The sequence below is a fragment of the Gobius niger genome, assembly GCF_951799975.1.
Source record: "Gobius niger genome assembly, chromosome: 11".
Lineage (NCBI taxonomy): Eukaryota > Metazoa > Chordata > Actinopteri > Gobiiformes > Gobiidae > Gobius > Gobius niger.
In genome coordinates, this window is record NC_136862.1 from 34,215,745 (window position 1) to 34,235,375 (window position 19,631).

The 19,631-nt window shown below is 44.8% G+C and overlaps 1 protein-coding gene across 1 annotated transcript; it reads left to right on the forward strand.

Annotated features, from left to right (window-relative positions):
• The first annotated feature begins 12,122 nt into the window (after positions 1 to 12,122).
• Positions 12,123 to 19,037, forward strand: rps14 (ribosomal protein S14). The gene is made up of 5 exons (XM_079566078.1): positions 12,123 to 12,174; positions 14,119 to 14,270; positions 14,588 to 14,749; positions 16,506 to 16,582; positions 18,929 to 19,037. Exons 2-5 carry the CDS (start codon positions 14,122 to 14,124, stop codon positions 18,994 to 18,996), a joined length of 456 nt encoding a protein of 151 aa, XP_079422204.1. The 5' UTR covers positions 12,123 to 12,174; positions 14,119 to 14,121; the 3' UTR covers positions 18,997 to 19,037.
• The last annotated feature ends 594 nt before the right edge of the window (positions 19,038 to 19,631 follow it).

Here is a 19,631-nt window from a genome sequence, read left to right on the forward strand (position 1 = left end):
GAATGAATGTCTTTGCATCCATCACACATCAAGCAAAAACATCACCACAGATGACACACACCTCCACGTTCTTAAATGGACTATACCAGCGCATGTACATCATTTAAAGACCAGTGAGGACAACGTGCTGCAGCTTTCCCTACGGCCACACTGTTGGTAGGCTCAATAGGAGTGATGTCGTCACGTCCGGGGGCTGTGGTAATGTTTGAAATAAATAATAACAGTTGATCGTATTGCTTCCCTCGCACTGTAACAGATGGGTCATTATATAAAACAGCGTTAGAGGCCTGGATGCATCAGCTGTTGTAGCCAACGATGAAAATACAAGTGAGAGAAACCCTGCTCCCACAGGCGCACACTGTCGCCCAACCATTGGAACACGCCTCCATTATAAATGCTGAGTGTGAACGCTGCGTGGTCGTCTTGTGGGGCATTAATAGGGAAACATTGCCCCTCGTTCGTCCCACCTGACCTCTCCCCTCCGTGACGTCGACCAGCATGGCTGTGAGAGCTTGGTAGTGTAGCATGAATGTGCTAACACTAGCGTTGTTTGCAGCGTCTCGGCTGTGTGAGTTGGTGTGGCTGTAGCCCTCGTGTTACGGGGTGTCTGGATGGCTTCATGGGGCTGTTGTGACCACACCCACCCGGTATGTACACTGTCCCTGTAAACTGCTATAATATACAATACTTACACATTATTGTAACCTCCAGGCTGCTGGTCTTCTTGTTCTGTTTCATTCCACCTGATCCTTCCTCCTGTGGTTCTGTCTGTGACTGTGGGTCACACTTCATGTCGGGGTCGTGACTCGTGTAAAGGACTGGTAGTAAACTGGTTGTAAAATCATTTGGACATTTGGGTTAAAACCACATGAACTAATGACCAGTGTATCTTCAACAAAGAATGTGAACTGGTTCTGCTGGACGTTAATGAATGGAACTTGTTTCTTTAACTTACTGCAAACTATATTTTAAATTCAAATAAATTTATCCATCCATCCATTTTCTTCCTCTTTATCCGGGGCCGGGGCAGCAGTCTCAGTAGAGACGCCCAAACTTCCCGATCCACACACACCTCCTCCAGCTGTTCTGGGGGGAACCCGAGGCGACACCAGGCCAGCTCGGAGACATAGTCCCACCAGCGTGGGGGGTGTTGCCATCAGCATGGGGGGTGTTGCCATCAGCGTGGGGGGTGTCGCCATCAGCATGGGGGGTGTTGCCATCAGCGTGGGGGGTGTCGCCATCAGCGTGGGGGGTGTCGCCATCAGCGTGGGGGGTGTCGCCATCAGCGTGGGGGGTGTCGCCATCAGCGTGGGGGGTGTCACCATCAGCGTGGGGGGTGTTACCATCAGCGTGGGGGGTGTTGCCATCAGCGTTGGGGGTGTTGCCATCAGCGTGGGGGGTGTCGCCATCAGCGTGGGGGGTGTCGCCATCAGCGTGGGGGGTGTCGCCATCAGCGTTGGGGGTGTTGCCATCAGCGTGGGGGGTGTCGCCATCAGCGTGGGGGGTGTTGCCATCAGCGTGGGGGGTGTTGCCATCAGCGTGGGGGGTGTTGCCATCAGCGTGGGGGGTGTTACCATCAGCGTGGGGGGTGTTGCCATCAGCGTGGGGGTGTTGCCATCAGCGTGGGGGGTGTTGCCATCAGCGTGGGGGTGTTGCCATCAGCGTGGGGGGTGTTGCCGTCAGCGTGGGGGGTGTTACCATCAGCGTGGGGGGTGTTGCCATCAGCGTGGGGGGTGTTGCCATCAGCGTGGGGGGTGTTGCCATCAGCGTGGGGGGTGTTGCCATCAGCGTGGGGGGTGTTGCCATCAGCGTGGGGGGTGTTGCCATCAGCGTGGGGGGTGTTGCCATCAGCGTGGGGGTTGTGCCCAGTGTAATGCTGGTAATGTGGTTTGAGTTAAAGTGATATTGGGCTGAAATGGTAACATCTTGGTAAGATTGTGCCTGGTCACAGTAACAATGACTGAGATACCTGATAACAGCTGCATTCTGTTAGCCTGGCATCCAGACTAATCTCCGATGTTTATTAATGAATAAACAGGAGACTAGTCTGGCGACCCTGTCGTAGAAAAGCTACTGCTGGAGGCGGGACTAATGTGGGACAACCGAAGCTTAGAGCAGCCAATGAGAACAGAGCGGATGTGACGACAGAAACAGCCACAAGAAAGTTGTCGTCATTCGGACGTTAACAATGGCGCTCCTGCCACACGGAGGTCAGTAAATGACTTCGTTTAAGTCAGAAACACTTAAGAATACAAACATACCGGAGCATTACGGGAAGCTTGTGTTGAAAAACTACCAAACAAACGCGCAACAACGTGACGCCCGTTCAGGAACTGCTCTGATTGGTCGGTTGGCTCCATATCGCTGCGTCACTTCCTTTGAAAGCGCGCGAGTGTTGCCAGACCGTCTTCTGTAAAGAAGCGGAGTCTGGTTGGCGAGACTAACATTCTGTGTCCTTCAGCACTTGTTTAGGATCCAAGAATCATGTCACGCTGAAATATGGATGTCGATGGAACCAGTGCAGGGAAATGCAGAGTGAAACAGAATGTTATGGGGAACTTTATTGTCCTCTGCATTTGACCCATCCTTCGATGGCGCTGGGGTGGCCCCGTCAGGAGCAGTGGGCGACACGTCAGGAGCAGCTCGTCAGGAGCAGCGGCGACAAGTCAGGAGCAGCGGCGACACGTCAGGAGCAGCGGCGACACGTCAGGAGCGGCGGCGACACGTCATATATATACTTAAGATTATGTTGTTATTGGCTGAATGGATTATATTCATGAATGATTTTCATCTGTCAGGCTAATAAAGTACATATTACATTATCGTATTACCAGAGGTGGTATATACTTTACTTTGAAACAATTTTACTCAAGAAGTAAAAAGTAATCACCCAAATAACTACTCAAGTAAGAATAAAACAGTAATAGAGTAACTGTTGGTCGGACATAAAAATCCTGCTTTCCAAAGGAAATGTTGGGAAAATGGTATTGTATTTATAAACTATTCTAAACTCTTTCTGCATCGCGTTAGGTCCAAGCTTGTTTTGTACTATGTTGACTCGCAATGTCCCTGTCAAATAAATGAATACAATTTTAATACTACTCAAGTAGAAGTACATGTACTTGAGTTAATGTAACTGAGTACGTCTCTAAGTAAGTGCTTTATTACTGACTTAGAGAAGTATGTTGAGGTCTTGGGTTAGTCCTGAGCCGCTGTGGGCCGCTGGTTTTGGAGGTTCTGCCTTCAGTCTTCAGGACTGAGGCCACAGACTGACAAACTGGTCACACAGTGGGTCATCATGTCTGGGCAGAGCTGAAAAGGCATAGGCACACACGGTGGCTACAAATGTGTCTCAGTTACACCAGTTCTGTTTGGACAAAAGGACCAAAACTCCTCCAACTATTGTGAGAAACTTGTGGAAGGAAATCCAAACTTTTGACTGGTACTGTACATAAACACAACCAAAACAATCAAACAGGGATAAAAGTAATACAATCAAAAATCTGTATGTGGGCCATCTATGGTTTGAACTTTATTATTCATCTGGGTTTAAGTGTTAAATCCAAAGTTTTTTTCAGTGTTAAAAAAGTGTTAAATCCATGCACGTCCTACAAGACCACAATGGGGTTCAAGATGACAAACAAAAAAAGCAAAGACAATCATTTTTAGATCAACTCAAATGAACTGAATTGTAAACTGAGTCCTGTTTGCAGATGTGGCCCAGAGGTGCAGTAACAAAGTACTGTTCCATTTTGTATCTAATGATTAATCCTCCTCATATCATCGATTAAAACATGTACCACCTTGAGGAGCCACATCCATTTACTATTTGCTTTGCTTCTGAATCCTTAAAGGTAAAGGTTTTCCTGAAATATTTTATTATTTTAAAATGAATCAAATAAAAAAAGAGTATACGGTCTTTTGCAGAGTAACCACTGGATATTTCCCAAACAAGGGTGATTTCAATTATGTTTACCATTTAAGACTTGTTTATTTTGAATGCAACGCAATCATACAAATACATCTGAATGGAGATGATCTTCAGCCACACATTTCATTTTCCTACATACGTATTTCATCCAGTTACACAGACCTTGGCCTTCAATGTTATGGAGTGTATTTTGGTTTGTTTTCTTTATTATTTGAATTATATTACATAAGATTGCACTGAAATGTTTTTAAAAGTGCTACACAAAGGACCTTGAATTGAAAACAATGAATTGAACATGAGTCCCTAACTGAAGTAGTGGTAGTAGGGATAAGTGTTGGACAGGGAAAGTCTGCCCTCTGGTGGTTTTATTGAATAACAGCACTTTGTTACAGTACTTCAGCATTTGCCTGGCCTGCCAAACTACATACCGATTTCATAGATATTTTAAAGACATATAGTCTGCGAGTAAGCATGATCTATACGATTTCCTGGTGGGTGTGACTGACAGACGACATCTACCAATCAGAGCAATGCTAGATACGTCGCAGCAACAAGCCTTTCCGAAAAAATCCTTATTTACGAGGAGCACTTCGAACGCTGTTTCTTGCTCCGGTTTTAGGGACTACATTTTTTTTGCCCCATGTGTGCCCTATGTGTGCCCAGACGAGAGCGACTGGAGCGACGAGAGCATCGAGAGCGACTAAAGCGACTAGAGCGACGAGAACGACTGGAGCAAAAATCCCTAAGCAAAGATCCACACGGGGGCCCTACAGTAGCGTCCCATGGCTATTCGACGGAGAATGAATCCATTTATGGTCAAAACAGTTCCACTGTTCCAGGGCAGAAGCAGAACATACAGACCTCAATTCAGGCCCCGCCCCCTGTGTGAGGACCACTAACCACTAAGCCACTGTGAGAGTGGGATTTAGGACGACTACTAGTCTATTTCCCTTTTTAAAATAGTAAATGGCAAATGGTCCCATTCTCTCACCTCTGGTCCCTGACCCACAGATTGGGAACCGCTGATTTAAAACTAACTGAAACCTGCTCCTGACGGTTGTTTCTGTCTGACTGCTGAGAATTAGCCTGTGAGTCGCCCAACCCGTTTTAGACTGTGCACATTCAGAGAACCAGAGTTACTGTAAGTTACTGTGCTCATGAGAACCATGTGGATTCAACTCAACAAAAAGGCCACGGACACGGCTTTTTACTCTCGTCTACTCGCCAAACTACTGTCCTGATGCTCCAGACTCACCAGACACAATAAGAAGAGAGTTTAAATGAGAGTGAGGCCCAGAGTTGCAGCCCAGAGTCCGCGCAGAGAAAACATGAGAGCAGCGCTCGGGACACGGGTGACATGATGCAGCCGCGGAGGAGCCGCGCATGAGGCGAAGCACCGGGAGACAGACGCCGAGCGGGACACGAGCGGAGAAGCACTCGCGCTTTGGAAGAGACAGGGGGAAGGCGGTCGGTCTCTCCTGCTCATTCACTTCAGACTGCTCCGTTTTGGTGTTATATGTGGCGAAGTAGGCGGAGAGTGAGTGCGCGCTGGAAGAGCCTGTCCCGTAACAACGCGTTGATTAATCAGTGAAACAACACCGTAGTTTGACTGAGATGCGGGGCCCTTGCGGCTGCGGGGGCCCTACGCACCTTGCGTAGTTTGCGTATAGGAAGAACCGGCTCTGGGAACTAGAGCGACGACGGCAACTAGATCAACTAGAGCGACTAGAGCGACGAGAACGACTAGAGCGACGAAAGCGACTAGAGCGAGTTGAGCGACTAGAGCAACGAGAGCGACTAGAGCGACGAGAACGACTAGCGCGACGAAAGCGACTAGAGCGACGAAAGCGACTAGAGCGAGTTGAGCGACGAGAGCAACGAGAGCGACGAGAACGACTAGAGCGACGAAAGCGACTAGAGCGAGTTGAGCGACTAGAGCAACGAGAGCGACAAGAGCGACGAGAACGACTAGAGCGACTAGCGCGACTAGAGCGAGTTGAGCGCTGAGAGCGACTAGAGCGACGAGAGCGACTAGAGCGAGTTGAGCGACTAGAGCGATGAGAGCGACGAATGCGCCGAGAGCGACTAGAGCATCGAGAGCGACTAAAGCGACTAGAGCGACGAGAGCGACGAAAGCGGCGAGAGCGACTAGAGCATTTAGAGCGGCGAGAGCGACTAGAGCATTTAGAGCGACGAGAGTGACTGGAGCGACGAGAGCGACGACTGCAACTAGAGCGACTAGAGCGATTAGAGAGTTTTCGAGAGGTGCATACACACCAAACGCTTTTCGGGCGTCAAAAAGGCGGCTGAAGCCCGTAGTTAGACGCTTGTGCTTACCTGAAGTCAGACGCTTGTCTGGCCGTACGTCAGTGTGTGTTCGTAGCTACAACAGTCATCGTCAGCCTCGAGGCCCAGCGCAGATTCAGCCACTGAAATAAGTTTTCTTGTCGCTGCTTTTAATCCTGGGTGTTTAGGTAAACAGAGCGACTAGTGTGACGAGAGCGACTAGAGCGACGAAAGTGACGAGAGCGACTAGTGTGACGAGAGCGACTAGAGCGACGAGAGCGACTAGAGCGACAAAAGCGACGAGAGCGACGAAAGTGACGAGAGCGACTAGAGCGTCGAGAGCGACGAAAGCGAATAGCGCAACATGGCTGAGGCAACAGAACACCTAGCAACTGTCGCAATTAAAAGGCCGTCAATGCCGAACCCAGAGAAAACACAATGGATGAGCAATCAATCCTAACTGAAACCTGCTCCTGACGGTTGTTTCTGTCTGACCGCTGAGAATTAGCCTGTGAGTCGCCCAACCCGTTTTAGACTGTGCACATTCAGAGAACCAGAGTTACTGTAAGTTACTGTGCTCATGAGAACCATGTGGATTCAACTCAACAAAAAGGCCACGGACACAGCTTTACTCTCAACTACTCGCCAAACTACTGTCCTGATGCTCCAGACTCACCAGACACAATAAGAAGAGAGTTTAAATGAGAGTGAGGCCCAGAGTTGCAGCCCAGAGTCCGCACAGAGAAAACATGAGAGCAGCGCTCGGGACACGGGTGACATGATGCAGCCGCGGAGGAGCCGCGCATGAGGCGAAGCACCGGGAGACAGACGCCGAGCGGGACACGAGCGGAGAAGCATTCGCGCTTTGGAAGAGACAGGGGGAAGGCGGTCGGTCTCTCCTGCTCATTCTCTTCAGACTGCTCCGTTTTGGTGTTATATGTGGCGAAGTAGGCGGAGAGTGAGTGCGCGCTGGAAGAGCCTGTCCCGTAACAACGCGTTGATTAATCAGTGAAACAACACCGTAGTTTGACTGAGATGCGGGGCCCTTGCGGCTGCGGGGGCCCTACGCACCTTGCGTAGTTTGCGTATAGGAAGAACCGGCTCTGGGAACTAGAGCGACGACGGCAACTAGATCAACTAGAGCGACTAGCGCGACGAGAACGACTAGAGCGACGAAAGCGACTAGAGCGACGAGAACGACTAGAGCGACGAAAGCGACTAGAGCGAGTTGAGCGACTAGAGCGAGTTGAGCGACTAGAGCAACGAGAGCGACTAGAGCGACGAGAACGACTAGAGCGACGAAAGCGACTAGAGCGAGTTGAGCGCTGAGAGCGACTAGAGCGACTAGAGCGAGTTGAGCGACTAGAGCGATGAGAGCGACGAATGCGCCGAGAGCGACTAGAGCATCGAGAGCGACTAAAGCGACTAGAGTGACGAGAGCGACGAAAGCGGCGAGAGCGACTAGAGCATTTAGAGCGACGAGAGTGACTAGAGTGACTAGAGTGACTGGAGCGACGAGAGCGACGACTGCAACTAGAGCGACTAGAGCGATTAGAGAGTTTTCGAGAGGTGCATACACACCAAACGCTTTTCGGGCGTCAAAAAGGCGGCTGAAGCCCGTAGTTAGACGCTTGTGCTTACCTGAAGTCAGACGCTTGTCTGGCCGTACGTCAGTGTGTGTTCGTAGCTACAACAGTCATCGTCAGCCTCGAGGCCCAGCGCAGATTCAGCCACTGAAATAAGTTTTCTTGTCGCTGCTTTTAATCCTGGGTGTTTAGGTAAACAGAGCGACTAGTGTGACGAGAGCGACTAGAGCGACGAGAGCGACTAGAGCGACAAAAGCGACGAGAGCGACGAAAGTGACGAGAGCGACTAGAGCGTCGAGAGCGACGAGAGCGAATAGCGCGACATGGCTGAGGCAACAGAACACCTAGCAACTGTCGCAATTAAAAGGCCGTCAATGCCGAACCCAGAGAAAACACAATGGATGAGCAATCAATCCTCAGAGCATCATCTCTCCTGCACTGTACGACATAACCCTGTACAACCACAGAGACAAAAACAAATGAGGCCTGGAGGGGCCATAACAAAGAAGGTACAGTGTCTCGACGCAGCACCAAATATGATTGCAGCTACAAGAACTCTCCAAATTCAGTTTGCATTACACACAAACTAAATCTACTAAATCCTGTGATCAAATCCCTGAACTTTCATCCATCAGACACAAATCTAGACAAATAGTGTTGTTGCGCCACAGTGAGCCAGATGTGAAGTGAGCCAGATGTGAAAGGTTTCTTACACTGAAGATCCAGTGATGTCCATTTATTAGACAAACAAAAATGAACATTACAGTCTCAGTAGCAGCAGGTAGAAAATCTGTTTGCTCCCACACCTGAACTCAACTCAAAACACTGATGACATCAGAGGTGTCTAAGTAAAGGGAGTGACTTAGATTGTAGGGCTTTTTTTTAAACCTGTTTTTAACTCAGATTTGCACAGCTTGAATGCGTTTGGATTTTACGTTTTATCTTATAACATTTTTACATTTTAGAATTCGTCTTTTAAACTTGAGTTTTTAAGCTTAGCTTTTTAAACTTTTAACCGTTGCTACATTTTAACTAAAAAACTATTTCATATTTTTAACTTTAACTTAAAACACTTTTTAGCATTTTATCTGCATTGGCTCTCACAAGTGCCATTCTTCAGATCCAGCACCACAGCCAAAGAAAAGCTTGCTCAACATTATGGGATGGCCCGCCCTAAAACTTATCAATGAGAACAGCCAGACGTCAGACGTGTCACGGCTACGTGATGAGGAAGAACCAGAGTGGGCGTGTCCTGCCTCTCTTCAAACAGAGCAGCACTTCTTTGCATCAGGCCACAGTGTTCATATTTACACACACAAGCAGCCATACATCAATATTTACCTTTTAAATATTGTATTTGTATATTTATAGTAACTGATTGTGTTTTGTATACTGTATTGTGTTGCGTTTTGTGAAATGTGTAGCCTCCTATAGACAAGTGTTGCAAATTAGCAGTTTTGCCATAACATAAAAAACAATGTATCTGGTTTGTCCAATGCAGTTATGTCCATATCAAATAAACAAATAATGATCTCCATGACCGACTTAGGCGTCATGTCACAGACGCTGCTTCTCAACTGGAGACAAAGTGTGTTGACCCCGTCCACACTGCTGGACCTCAGATTTAAAACACTCGGGTTTCGTACTTCTTCCAAGTGCAGTGAGGCACTTACTGGACTGAAAAGTGAGTGTACTGCAGTAATTGCTCACACAACATCTGAGCGGCAGCCTGGACCTTCATCAGAGCAGTCTTCCACTTCAGCCATGTTCAGTCTTATCTTATTTGTGCATTTATCTTGTTGCTGAGATGACAAGAACTGACATTCCATTGTATTTTTTATTTCAGACAACTTGTGGCAGCAGCTTGATGTTGAAGTTGGCAGACAAACCACAGATGCAACAGCGGACTCCATCAGAGGTCCAGCGCTACTTGGGGGAGGAAAACCTACGTATTGGGGTACCAGAGAAACACAAACTTTTGCAGCTCTCTTTACAATGTTTATGTACCCCAGCTGTACCCTGTGAGCGTGTACTCTCCAAAGATGGGGAAATAGTGTCTAAAAAAACACAATAGACTTAATGTCAAAACATTGGACAAACTCAAAACTCAATGACATTTAAATTGGTAAATCACATTCACAACTTTCACTTTCACATATGTGAAATACTACCATAGGAAATACAGTAACTTAATATTGTGTATGCAAGTATGACCGGTTGAATCAGCATGGCTTGTGAGTCTCAACGGAGTTGCATGCAATGATGTATAAGATCCACCAGGTGTCAGTATAGAGCAACACTGTACGGCACAGAAAACACATCAGTCCACACCATATCTGGACTATATACAGTTTTCCCCACGGTATATAGTCCAGATATACAGTGGGGAAAAAAAGTATTTGGCCAAAATCCAATAGAATGTCTATGTGAAACTGACCAAATACTTTTTTTCCCCACTGTAAATGAAATGAACCACAAAAACTGAAGCAATGTTAAGACAGGGTTTACATCAGCGGTGCTATTTGGATGGATAGTAGTAGTGATAGTAGTGATGGTAGTGATGGTAGTGATGGTAGTGATGGTAGTGATGGTAGTGATGGTAGTAGTAGTTAAAGACTGAAGTGAAGAGTGAAGAAGCAGGTTTAACGCCACAGCAACCCTCTCCATTTCTCCAGGCTGGGGACTGGCACAAGGGGGCATACAGGTGCCCCCTTGTGGCTGGATTACACCCGTGGTTGTGAGGTTAGTTTCATGCACACACAGAAATGTTAGGGACCAGGCACCAGAGTCAGAGAGGGTCGAGGAGGTCGCCATATTGGAGATCCTCGAGTCCTGTCAAACACTCTGAACCTGCTCAGTATCTGCAGTACCACCGTATGTGATGGCACAACAATATGAAATACAATGTTAACGTAATAAACAGTGCAACCTGTGGAGGGTTAGATTAGCCTGTGGTTAAGAGACACATTTCTGCAACAAACTCAGGACAAATTAGGATTAGAACCATTGCATTTCATAGTCAGTCCAAACTTGAAAACCCCCACACTCTCAAAATATCCCTCCCTGGTTAAAATCCAAACATGAATGTACCAAAGCAGTACCTGTGGGAGTGTCAAATCCAGGTTAAGGTTAGACACATCCGTTCCCAAAAGCAAACTCCGTAGCATTTAAGCCACATTGTAGCGTAGCAGTCGGCTATTGTTGCCCCATGAGCCCTCAAGCACATTTTGCTACACCACCATTTTAGAAAGGTGCACACGTTCAGTTTGAAACCTTTGGTTTTGTGATATTTAGTTCAGAATGACCATTTGTTTGAAAAGGTACTTCTGCACAGTTTACACTGGAGAGGCTTTTAGGAGAAACCTTTGCATTTAAGCCAACCAACCAAAAACCCGGAAACCAACCCAACCAAAATCCACCACTGGACCATGACTCTCAGAATACATGTTTGTATCCATGAAACCATGTTTAACATGCTTTTACCCAGAGATGTTTGTGTTTTTAAACCTTTACCGTGTTTGAGTGAAGGTGTGTGCGTGTGTAGGCCTCTTCAGTCTTCACTTCTCTTCAGTATAAAGCCTGTGTTTGGAACCCGCAGTGCGCAGGAACCTTCTGTCGGTGGAACCAGACAGAGGCCCTGCGCAACAAACGCACAAATCGCACAAACCAAACGATCAGAGGAGTAGCCGCAGGTGCGGAGGAGAGGGGGCGTATTTATACCCTCCCTGTGCGCATGCGCATCTCTCTGCTCCAGTATATTTTGTGCTCTGCATGTAATACGCTTATACAGCCACAAGTGGGCGCACATGTTGCATGGAACATCGTAGATATGAGGGAAACGTTTTAAATATATATAATAATTGTTTTAATACTCCATATATATAGGCTGCGTGTGTGTGTGTGTGTGTGTGTGTGTGTGTGTGTGTGTGTGTGTGTGTGTGTGTGTGTGTGTGTGTGTGTGTGTGTGTGTGTGTGCGCGTGTGCGTGCGTAAATCCGATCACTGTGGAAACAGTGTTTTAATCGTCTGTTACATGACATTTTTATTATTGAGTTGCTGTGTGTAAATGCGCAGTATAAATAAACATGCCTTGCCTATTATTTTGTAATATTATAATTAACATTTTATTAAATATTGATTTGCTTGCATATAATTGTCAATATTGTTCCTGTTTTTTCTCCGGGGAAAAAAGGTTGATTAGCATTGGATGCAGAATAAAGAAGTATCGTGTACGAACTAAGCCTAAAAAAACAAAACAACCGAAACGTTTCATTATTATTTTTTTGTTTTCCCGCGGCCAGGTCTGCTCTTTGGCGCCGGAAGCGGAAGTGCGGTCCTTTTCTGTTCCTGCTTCGTACAGAGACACTCAGAGGTATGTCCTGCTTGAGTTAAAATCCGACTTAAATCCTACATTTCTCTATCCATCCACTTCATCCAGGTACCGTTTATTTATGTGTGATTGCTAACGAGTCTGCCCATCTGAAATTGTGATGTTCTGATAGTGAACATGTTGAGAATTTAGCGGATTTGTGATGGTTCTGACTGCATCACGAAGCCGCCATCTTAGCTCCGTGCTTTACCGGTCTGTCACGTTTTTGTTTCTAATTTTGCTCCTAAACTCTTATAAAATACGCTCAGAGTGAAGTCATGGGCATAACCCGCTTCCTTTTCTGTACTCAAATCCTTATCGAATTATCGTAAAGTGCTGTCAATGTGCTACAAGCTGAAGCGAAGATGTTCCAGGCTGCTATGTTGCTACATGCAACAAAAATAAGCTAGTTTTTCATGTATGAATTTCTGTAGTTTTAGAGGACTGGCCTGATTCGTAACGTTACTGTAAACGCTTAATGTGGCATTTGAAGTCTTGAATCCCTTGTTGTGTTTGACTTTGTGCGGCTGGCTTCAGGAGTTAGCCATGTGCTGTTAGCTATAGCATCTCTAAAGCTGCTGGAGAGTCGTGGTGAGGCCGCGTTTTTGTGACTGCATTAAATATTGCATGACTTGTGTCAGCTTTAAAGATTAGCATTTTGTTGCGTGTTTTAAGTTGACTGTAGCGTCTTTCACTCCGTTTAACGACACATTATGGTTATGGCAGTTTCACTCCATAACCACAGCCTTAACCGAGCACAAAACTGAGACGTAAATGAGGATGAAAACGCTGCAAAAACCTTCAACGACAAACGTTGCAAAACGGGTGACAAACATGACATAAGCCACAATAAAAATTAACAAAACTGTTGCATTATAGAGTTTGGGAATGTGATGTCATATGGCTAAGAATTATGGAATTAGGAGCAATTGTTAATTAATGGGGATTTTAGAAGTAAAAATACTGGAGTTATTGATCACATTAAAAGACTTTGGCATCACAGTGTGTTAGCGGCAAAGCTGCCTGATCTCCATGGTAACTGTCACATTGATGCCTTTTTCTGGCTATTGAGCTCAGGAAATTCCACAAACTAGGGCTGGGTACCTTTTCTTTTTTTTTTTTAACTGTAGCGGTAACTGTTATTTATTTGATTAAAAAAAAAGATTAACAAGTATGCTATCATTCAGGAAGTCCTAGAATGGCATAACAGCCGCAGCAGCGTCACCTGTAACTTCGTGTTTTCGCACAATTTCCACTTAAGCAGTGATAAAGAAAGGACATTACCTCCTGAGATACAGGGACTGATCCACATCATGACACGTGATCCTAACACAGACGTGTGAAGTGCTTTCACATCGTCAAAGCACAAAGATTCATGCACAGTGTGTGCTCACTCTGTGGAACAGTTGGTAAATTATTAAGTGACAAACAATCTTTGATATTCCCCTCCCTGCAGCTGCTTGTCGGGCACGTAAACTCGGTCTCCGTGGGTCTGTTGCTAAAAGATGTCTGTTTCTTATTCAGTCCTGGTTTATAACTGCTGTAGTTTAGCTCTTGGTTTTACAACCGGTGTTGTCCTGGTTTAGTCTTTGCTCAGTCATGCTCAGACTGCGGCTCTGCCACGAAAGTTTAGTAAGTTATAGCTTCTCTAAGTTATTGCTAAGTTATAGGTTTTCTTTGCTCCATTTGTGCTGAAGCGGCTCATTATCTGTGCACGCGTTCATGTTGCTTATTTTAGACTCGAAAGTTAGCACCGAAAGAGTTCTAGTTGTTCGATACCACCCCTGACCGTTGCTTTTTGGTCGGTACCGAAAAGCACCAACAATATGACAAGGTGACCACAGCGCTGCTCTAACGTGAGGAAAAATCTTAGCTGTTTAGTGGGTCTTAGCTTTTCATTATTTTTGAAGCTCGTCTTAAATGATCTGTTCTGAATGTTTGTTCCAGACGATGGCCCCTCGTAAAGGAAAGGAGAAGAAGGAGGAGCAGGTGATCAGCTTGGGTCCACAGGTCGCTGAAGGAGAGAATGTGTTCGGAGTCTGCCACATCTTTGCCTCGTTCAACGACACCTTCGTACATGTCACTGATCTGTCTGGGAAGTACGTGAGAATACTGTCAAAGTACACTTAATATAACTGGGAAAGATGAATCAAAAATACTGAACATATGTACAGCACTTATTAATACACTCTGATCTGTCCAGGAAGTTTGAAAGAATTGTCAGAATATACAATATTACCAATACACCTGTTGACCACAATGATACACACAAATTCACATGTATAGTTTTATGTTACATACTTTCAAGTATCTGCCGCTGTGATGTTGCAATAACAAAGTATACATTTGTCAATGTAAGACATGATTTGCACTAGTTTTTTAGGAAGACTGATTAATTTGTTCCCCTCGTTTTCAGGGAGACAATCTGCCGTGTGACCGGAGGGATGAAGGTGAAGGCTGACCGAGACGAGTCCTCTCCGTACGCTGCCATGTTGGCCGCTCAGGACGTGGCTCAGCGCTGCAAAGAGCTGGGCATCACCGCACTGCACATCAAACTGAGAGCTACAGGGGGAAACAGGTGAGCACCACACTGTTACTCTGTAGTACTGAAACACAACTCTAACAACACTGCAGGAGTACTGCTACAGGGAGTCTGTCTGACGGGGGCCTGAGCAGCGGCACAAACTCATTGTGTTTCCTTTGCACCACAGTGATACCGTTTTGATAAAGCTTGCCTTAAATTGAGTGAAATGCTTCGATAGCCCAGTGAACTCTGAGTGCCATGAGACAAACTGTCAATTGTCTTGATTGGCTAATTCACAGGAGTCTAATAAGTTCTGTTTAATATCATGGTGAACACTGCATCAAGGGAACTCGTTGTCCATTCACATGGAATAATAAATTGTTGTTGTTATGGAATAGTACCTAATGCACTCATAAACAACATATACAATTGCCAAATAAGGCAATATGTAAAAGAAAATGCTTCTCTCCCTAATACTTATTCCATAACCATTTGTTGATACAGTTTGTTTTCTGCCCTAAATTATGGCATTTATACAAATGTATGTTTTTTTCCTTTTCAAATATTATTTGACTAATTTTACTGTGTAAAACTGTAATCTTAACTTTGCAATGAGAAATTAAGAAAATTCTTCGTCATTACAGACGGCTTTATTCTGAAAGGGTCAGACGAAAGTTATACATTACGTCCAGGAGAGTTGCAGCAGAGGGGGCAGACATTGACTAAATAAGTGGTTGCCAAAGTGGGGGTTGCAAAAGCATTTTGAGACTTACATTTCAGAAATTTAATTGGATGTATTTTTGATTGAAAAGAAATTGCATCATGAAATAAAGCCACGTATTAAAGTCTGGTTTAATTATTAGAAATGCAAATGGTGTTTTACAGAAAGGCTCTGAGTTGTTTGATTTTAGGGATCGTGGCCTGAAACTTCAGAACCCCTGGACAACTAAAGACGGACTAAAGTTCACTTAAACCCATTTCCTTTGCTCCATCTATCAGCTGAAGAGTCTCAGATCTACAGTCGGCTCTAGTCTACATCAGTGGTTCTCAAGTTGTGCTTTTGAACCGCATCAAAGTCGGGGGCACGTGTCTGGTCACTTAATGTAGTCCAGTGGTTCCTTAACTTTTTAGAGCTTTGTTTCTTTCTATTTGAAAATGATCCGCCTCAAGTTTCCATCATAATGGCCCGTGTCTTCAGTGTAGATGGAACTGATCGTGTTTGTTGGTGACAAAACGTAAAAAAGACGAGGAATTTCAAAGTAATACAAGTTCTATTAGATGGCGTCCTAATATGCAAATGAAACCTACAAACTAATGGGGAATCGATTGGTGATTGGCCAGTTGTTTTGGACTAAAAGCGCCATCATTAAAATCATCATATAGGTTAATCCATGTGAACCTCAATCCAAATGGCCCAGCCCTACTTCCCATAGGCATGAAAAAGCCTTTCATTTAATGGTGCCTAAACTAATGCTAAACATCTAAAAGCATTACAATTGTTTCCAGCTGGCTTTGAATCATAATGATTCCATTGTTCTATTTTTACTGCACAAGATTGTCAAAAATAAAAATTGTAAAAATAAAACTGCAGTTTTGGCTACTGTATACCACTGTATTCAGCAGAGTTTCCTGTTTTATCTTTTAAGTGTATTTTAATGAATTTTCCCCCGTTAGAATGTTTACAAATCTTCATAAATGTATTTGCGATTGTGGGATTAAAACTGATTGTACAAACCCTCATAGGTTGGGTCTTTTCCACTGCAGTTTGCTCTTTTTTAAAAGAGTATTAAGGTCATGTTTGTTTGTCCAGGACGAAGACCCCTGGCCCTGGGGCCCAGTCGGCGCTCAGAGCTCTGGCTCGCTCTGGGATGAAGATCGGACGCATCGGTGAGAATCTCACTTTTGGCTTTGCCATTTATTATGGGCTGGTTAAGTGATCTGCTGGTGCCCAAATTGAAAGTCTGGGCGCCTTCACACTGAACGTGATGCAAACGCCTGCTTATCGCTTGAGTATTATAGGCTCAATCACTTCTATCGCGAGGAACACTCGCCCCTGTTTGCCGGAGCAAATTCACCTCCATTGCTTCATGGCGATCGAGCGGCTGAGTGCAGGCTGCAGACAACTTGTATCTCCTCACTTCCCCTCAGTCTCCCGCCTGGCTCAGAACCTCCAAGGAGGCCCGGGAATGCTATCTGCTGCCCGGTGTCTTACATGCAGCATTAAAACTTTATGCTGGGTGTAATTTAAATGGTCTCCTGCATTTAAACCTTTGTCATTGCAAACTGTGCAGGAACCCGGAAACGACAGCCCTCAGCCCCATCTCATTAGCACGGACAGCCCCATTAGCTCTCTACATCATCATCCATGTCATTAAATAAGGCCTGTAGTGTTATAGTCCCAGTCTTTAAGTTTGATCTGGTTTCCATAAATTGAACAATGTGTGGCGTAAACGCTGTCGCACAGCGCCTTTTCCTCCATCAGAATCTGGTTATTTTGGGGAAAGCGCTGTGTCCTGTAAAATAGAGTGATGTGAGCCTGTAGATCAAATCCCCGTCTGGGGTCTTCTCTCATTCTGCTCCCTGGCCGTTCTGTCACCAGCACAGAGCTCTGATTTTTCAAAACTTGATTGAGCAGGGCGGTAGAGGCCACATTGATGTGTCTGGAGTGAAGCAGAAAAGCAAATTCAGCAAACGCCCTTTCCACCCAATTTGTCCTGCTCTTGTCGTTCAAATCGTCCCTTTATTTGCATCTATAAGTTAAGTGGTGACGCCACCGCTCTCGGGGTCGTAGATGTGAGAAACTACAAAAAACTCTTTAATATCGCAATCAATATTTCTGAAACTCAACGGGGAGTGACACATAAAAGTAATATTTACCAAAACCTGTACTTCGGTTTAGCTGAGATAAATGCATGCTAACGGCGCTGCAGCTACGCTACGACTGAAGTAAATATGACTTTTTTTTAGCAACGAGTCTGAGGAATAAGTAGGTTCAGTCACTCCCCGTTGAGTTTCAGAAATATTGATTGATGTGTTAAGAGTCTTTAATGATTTTTATTAGCTGGCATGCGAGGATCTGGAAGCGGAAGTTGTGACGTCACACGCAGCATATTAGTAGTAGAAAGTAGAAAATCTTCAGTTTGAACACTTGGATCGAGAATAAAAGGCATGGAAATTTGGTCCGTTTTCATGAAAAATTCCAAGATTACAGAAATAGCCGATGCACATTGATGATGGGATCATTCACCCAGTGCCTTAGAAGTCCTATGTGACTCGGGCGTCTCACTAGATCTTAGTCTATCAGTTTGTAAAAATAGTTCTATTGAAAGCATTTGGGACACTACACTGAACTACACTAGTACTACTAGTCTACAATTCTACTGCAAGATGAGCTGACACTGAACCCCATGCTGGGTTACACAGCAGTGAAGTCGCATCACATGTCAATAATCCAGGGGCTGGTTATAACATGTACTTATTAAAGAGTGAGTGTAGTAATTCCGAGTAAATAGTCTGTGCTACTGAATCCTGAAACCCATCTTTAGAAACTGAGTCCAATATGGCCCCCACAAACCTTAGTCTGCATTTCATATTTCATAGAGCAAAGTCTTTCACCTTTGCTTGTTGACTCTACCCTTGTGTTCAGGCAGACGTTAGAGTCGCTGAGACGTGTTAAAACTTTATGCTGGATGTAAAAATTTGACTGGAAGAAACTTTTGCGTTCATTAACCATTAACCTCATTAACCATAACCAAGCACATTTCCTCCAGTTCAACTTTACCCAAATCTAGAAGGAAAATCTGGAGATCAACAGTGTAACGCCTCATTTGAAAGCTAAGACCTACAAAAGTGATCGTAACGGTTTTGTCACTTTGTCGCTGCAATTGTCACATTTTTGAAGCTTTTTTGTATTTGCCATGTTTTTGTCACTTGTAGCTATTATATTTTGTTTTCTTTGTTCTGCGTTTTCATTACCTTTTAATCATGTTTTTGTCACCTTTTTTGTTGTGTTTTCATCCTGTTTTTATCTCAGAAGATTTTCGGCCTATGCTGTAGTTTGATAGTAGGCGTTAGCTCTGATGTAAACTAGTCTGCAGTTTATTGAGGTCAGTTCTGTTAGGAACCAATGGTGTTTTCTGTCATACTTTGCCAACCTAAGAATACAGGAGTTTGTAATAAAATAGCAGATTAGATTAGAAGTATTGATATTAATATGAACCTTTGTGTTTTCAGAGGACGTGACTCCGATCCCATCAGACTCCACCCGGAGGAAGGGAGGACGCAGAGGAAGACGTCTGTAGAGAAATGGAGACATTTACAAAATAAAGTTTTCACAACAAAAGTATGTCCTCGTCATTCTAATCTATGGCACAGTGGTTAGTGCTGGGGTCGATTCCCAAACCTGTTTGGTCCACAGCTAAGTCAAACATTTATTTTAGATTTTGCTCCGGGTGGTTTTAGGCTTACACGTTTCTTCACATCTGGGTTCATGTTCTCAGCAGAGCGTTTGGTCAAAACTGGTTTCATCTTAGATTTCTAAATTCAAATTTGCATCCCATTTAACCCCATTGACATAACACAACCAGTGATTTTACTGAAAACAACTAGGTTTCCTCCACCAATGGCTCCACCTGGTGGCCGTGTTGTAACTTCCTTGATGGGTATAGCGTAAACGTGCTCAGCGTTTGGCTTAATTTGAGTCTGAAGACCAACCGACCGCTCCACATCCAGAGAACCTCAGATCACGCAGCTTCTGTTCAGGTATTGCGTTCGAGTTTATCCTAAAAAGTAATTTACCTCCTGCTCTGTTTCCTTTACTCCAGAGACATCAGTCTTCAGAGAAAACTTTCCTATTTGTTCAAGTTTGTGAGATAAAATATTTCCTATTATATCATGAGTGAGTTCTGAAAAAGCATCAAACATGAGCTCTATTTTA

Bases quoted from the DNA above. Each gene is read 5' to 3' on its own strand.
- rps14 (XM_079566078.1), top strand. From the start codon at position 14,122: ATGGCCCCTCGTAAAGGAAAGGAGAAGAAGGAGGAGCAGGTGATCAGC. The intron at 14,271-14,587 runs GTACGTGAGAAT...CCTCGTTTTCAG, and splicing joins GTCACTGATCTGTCTGGGAA to GGAGACAATCTGCCGTGTGA. The intron at 16,583-18,928 runs GTGAGAATCTCA...TTGTGTTTTCAG, and splicing joins GATGAAGATCGGACGCATCG to AGGACGTGACTCCGATCCCA.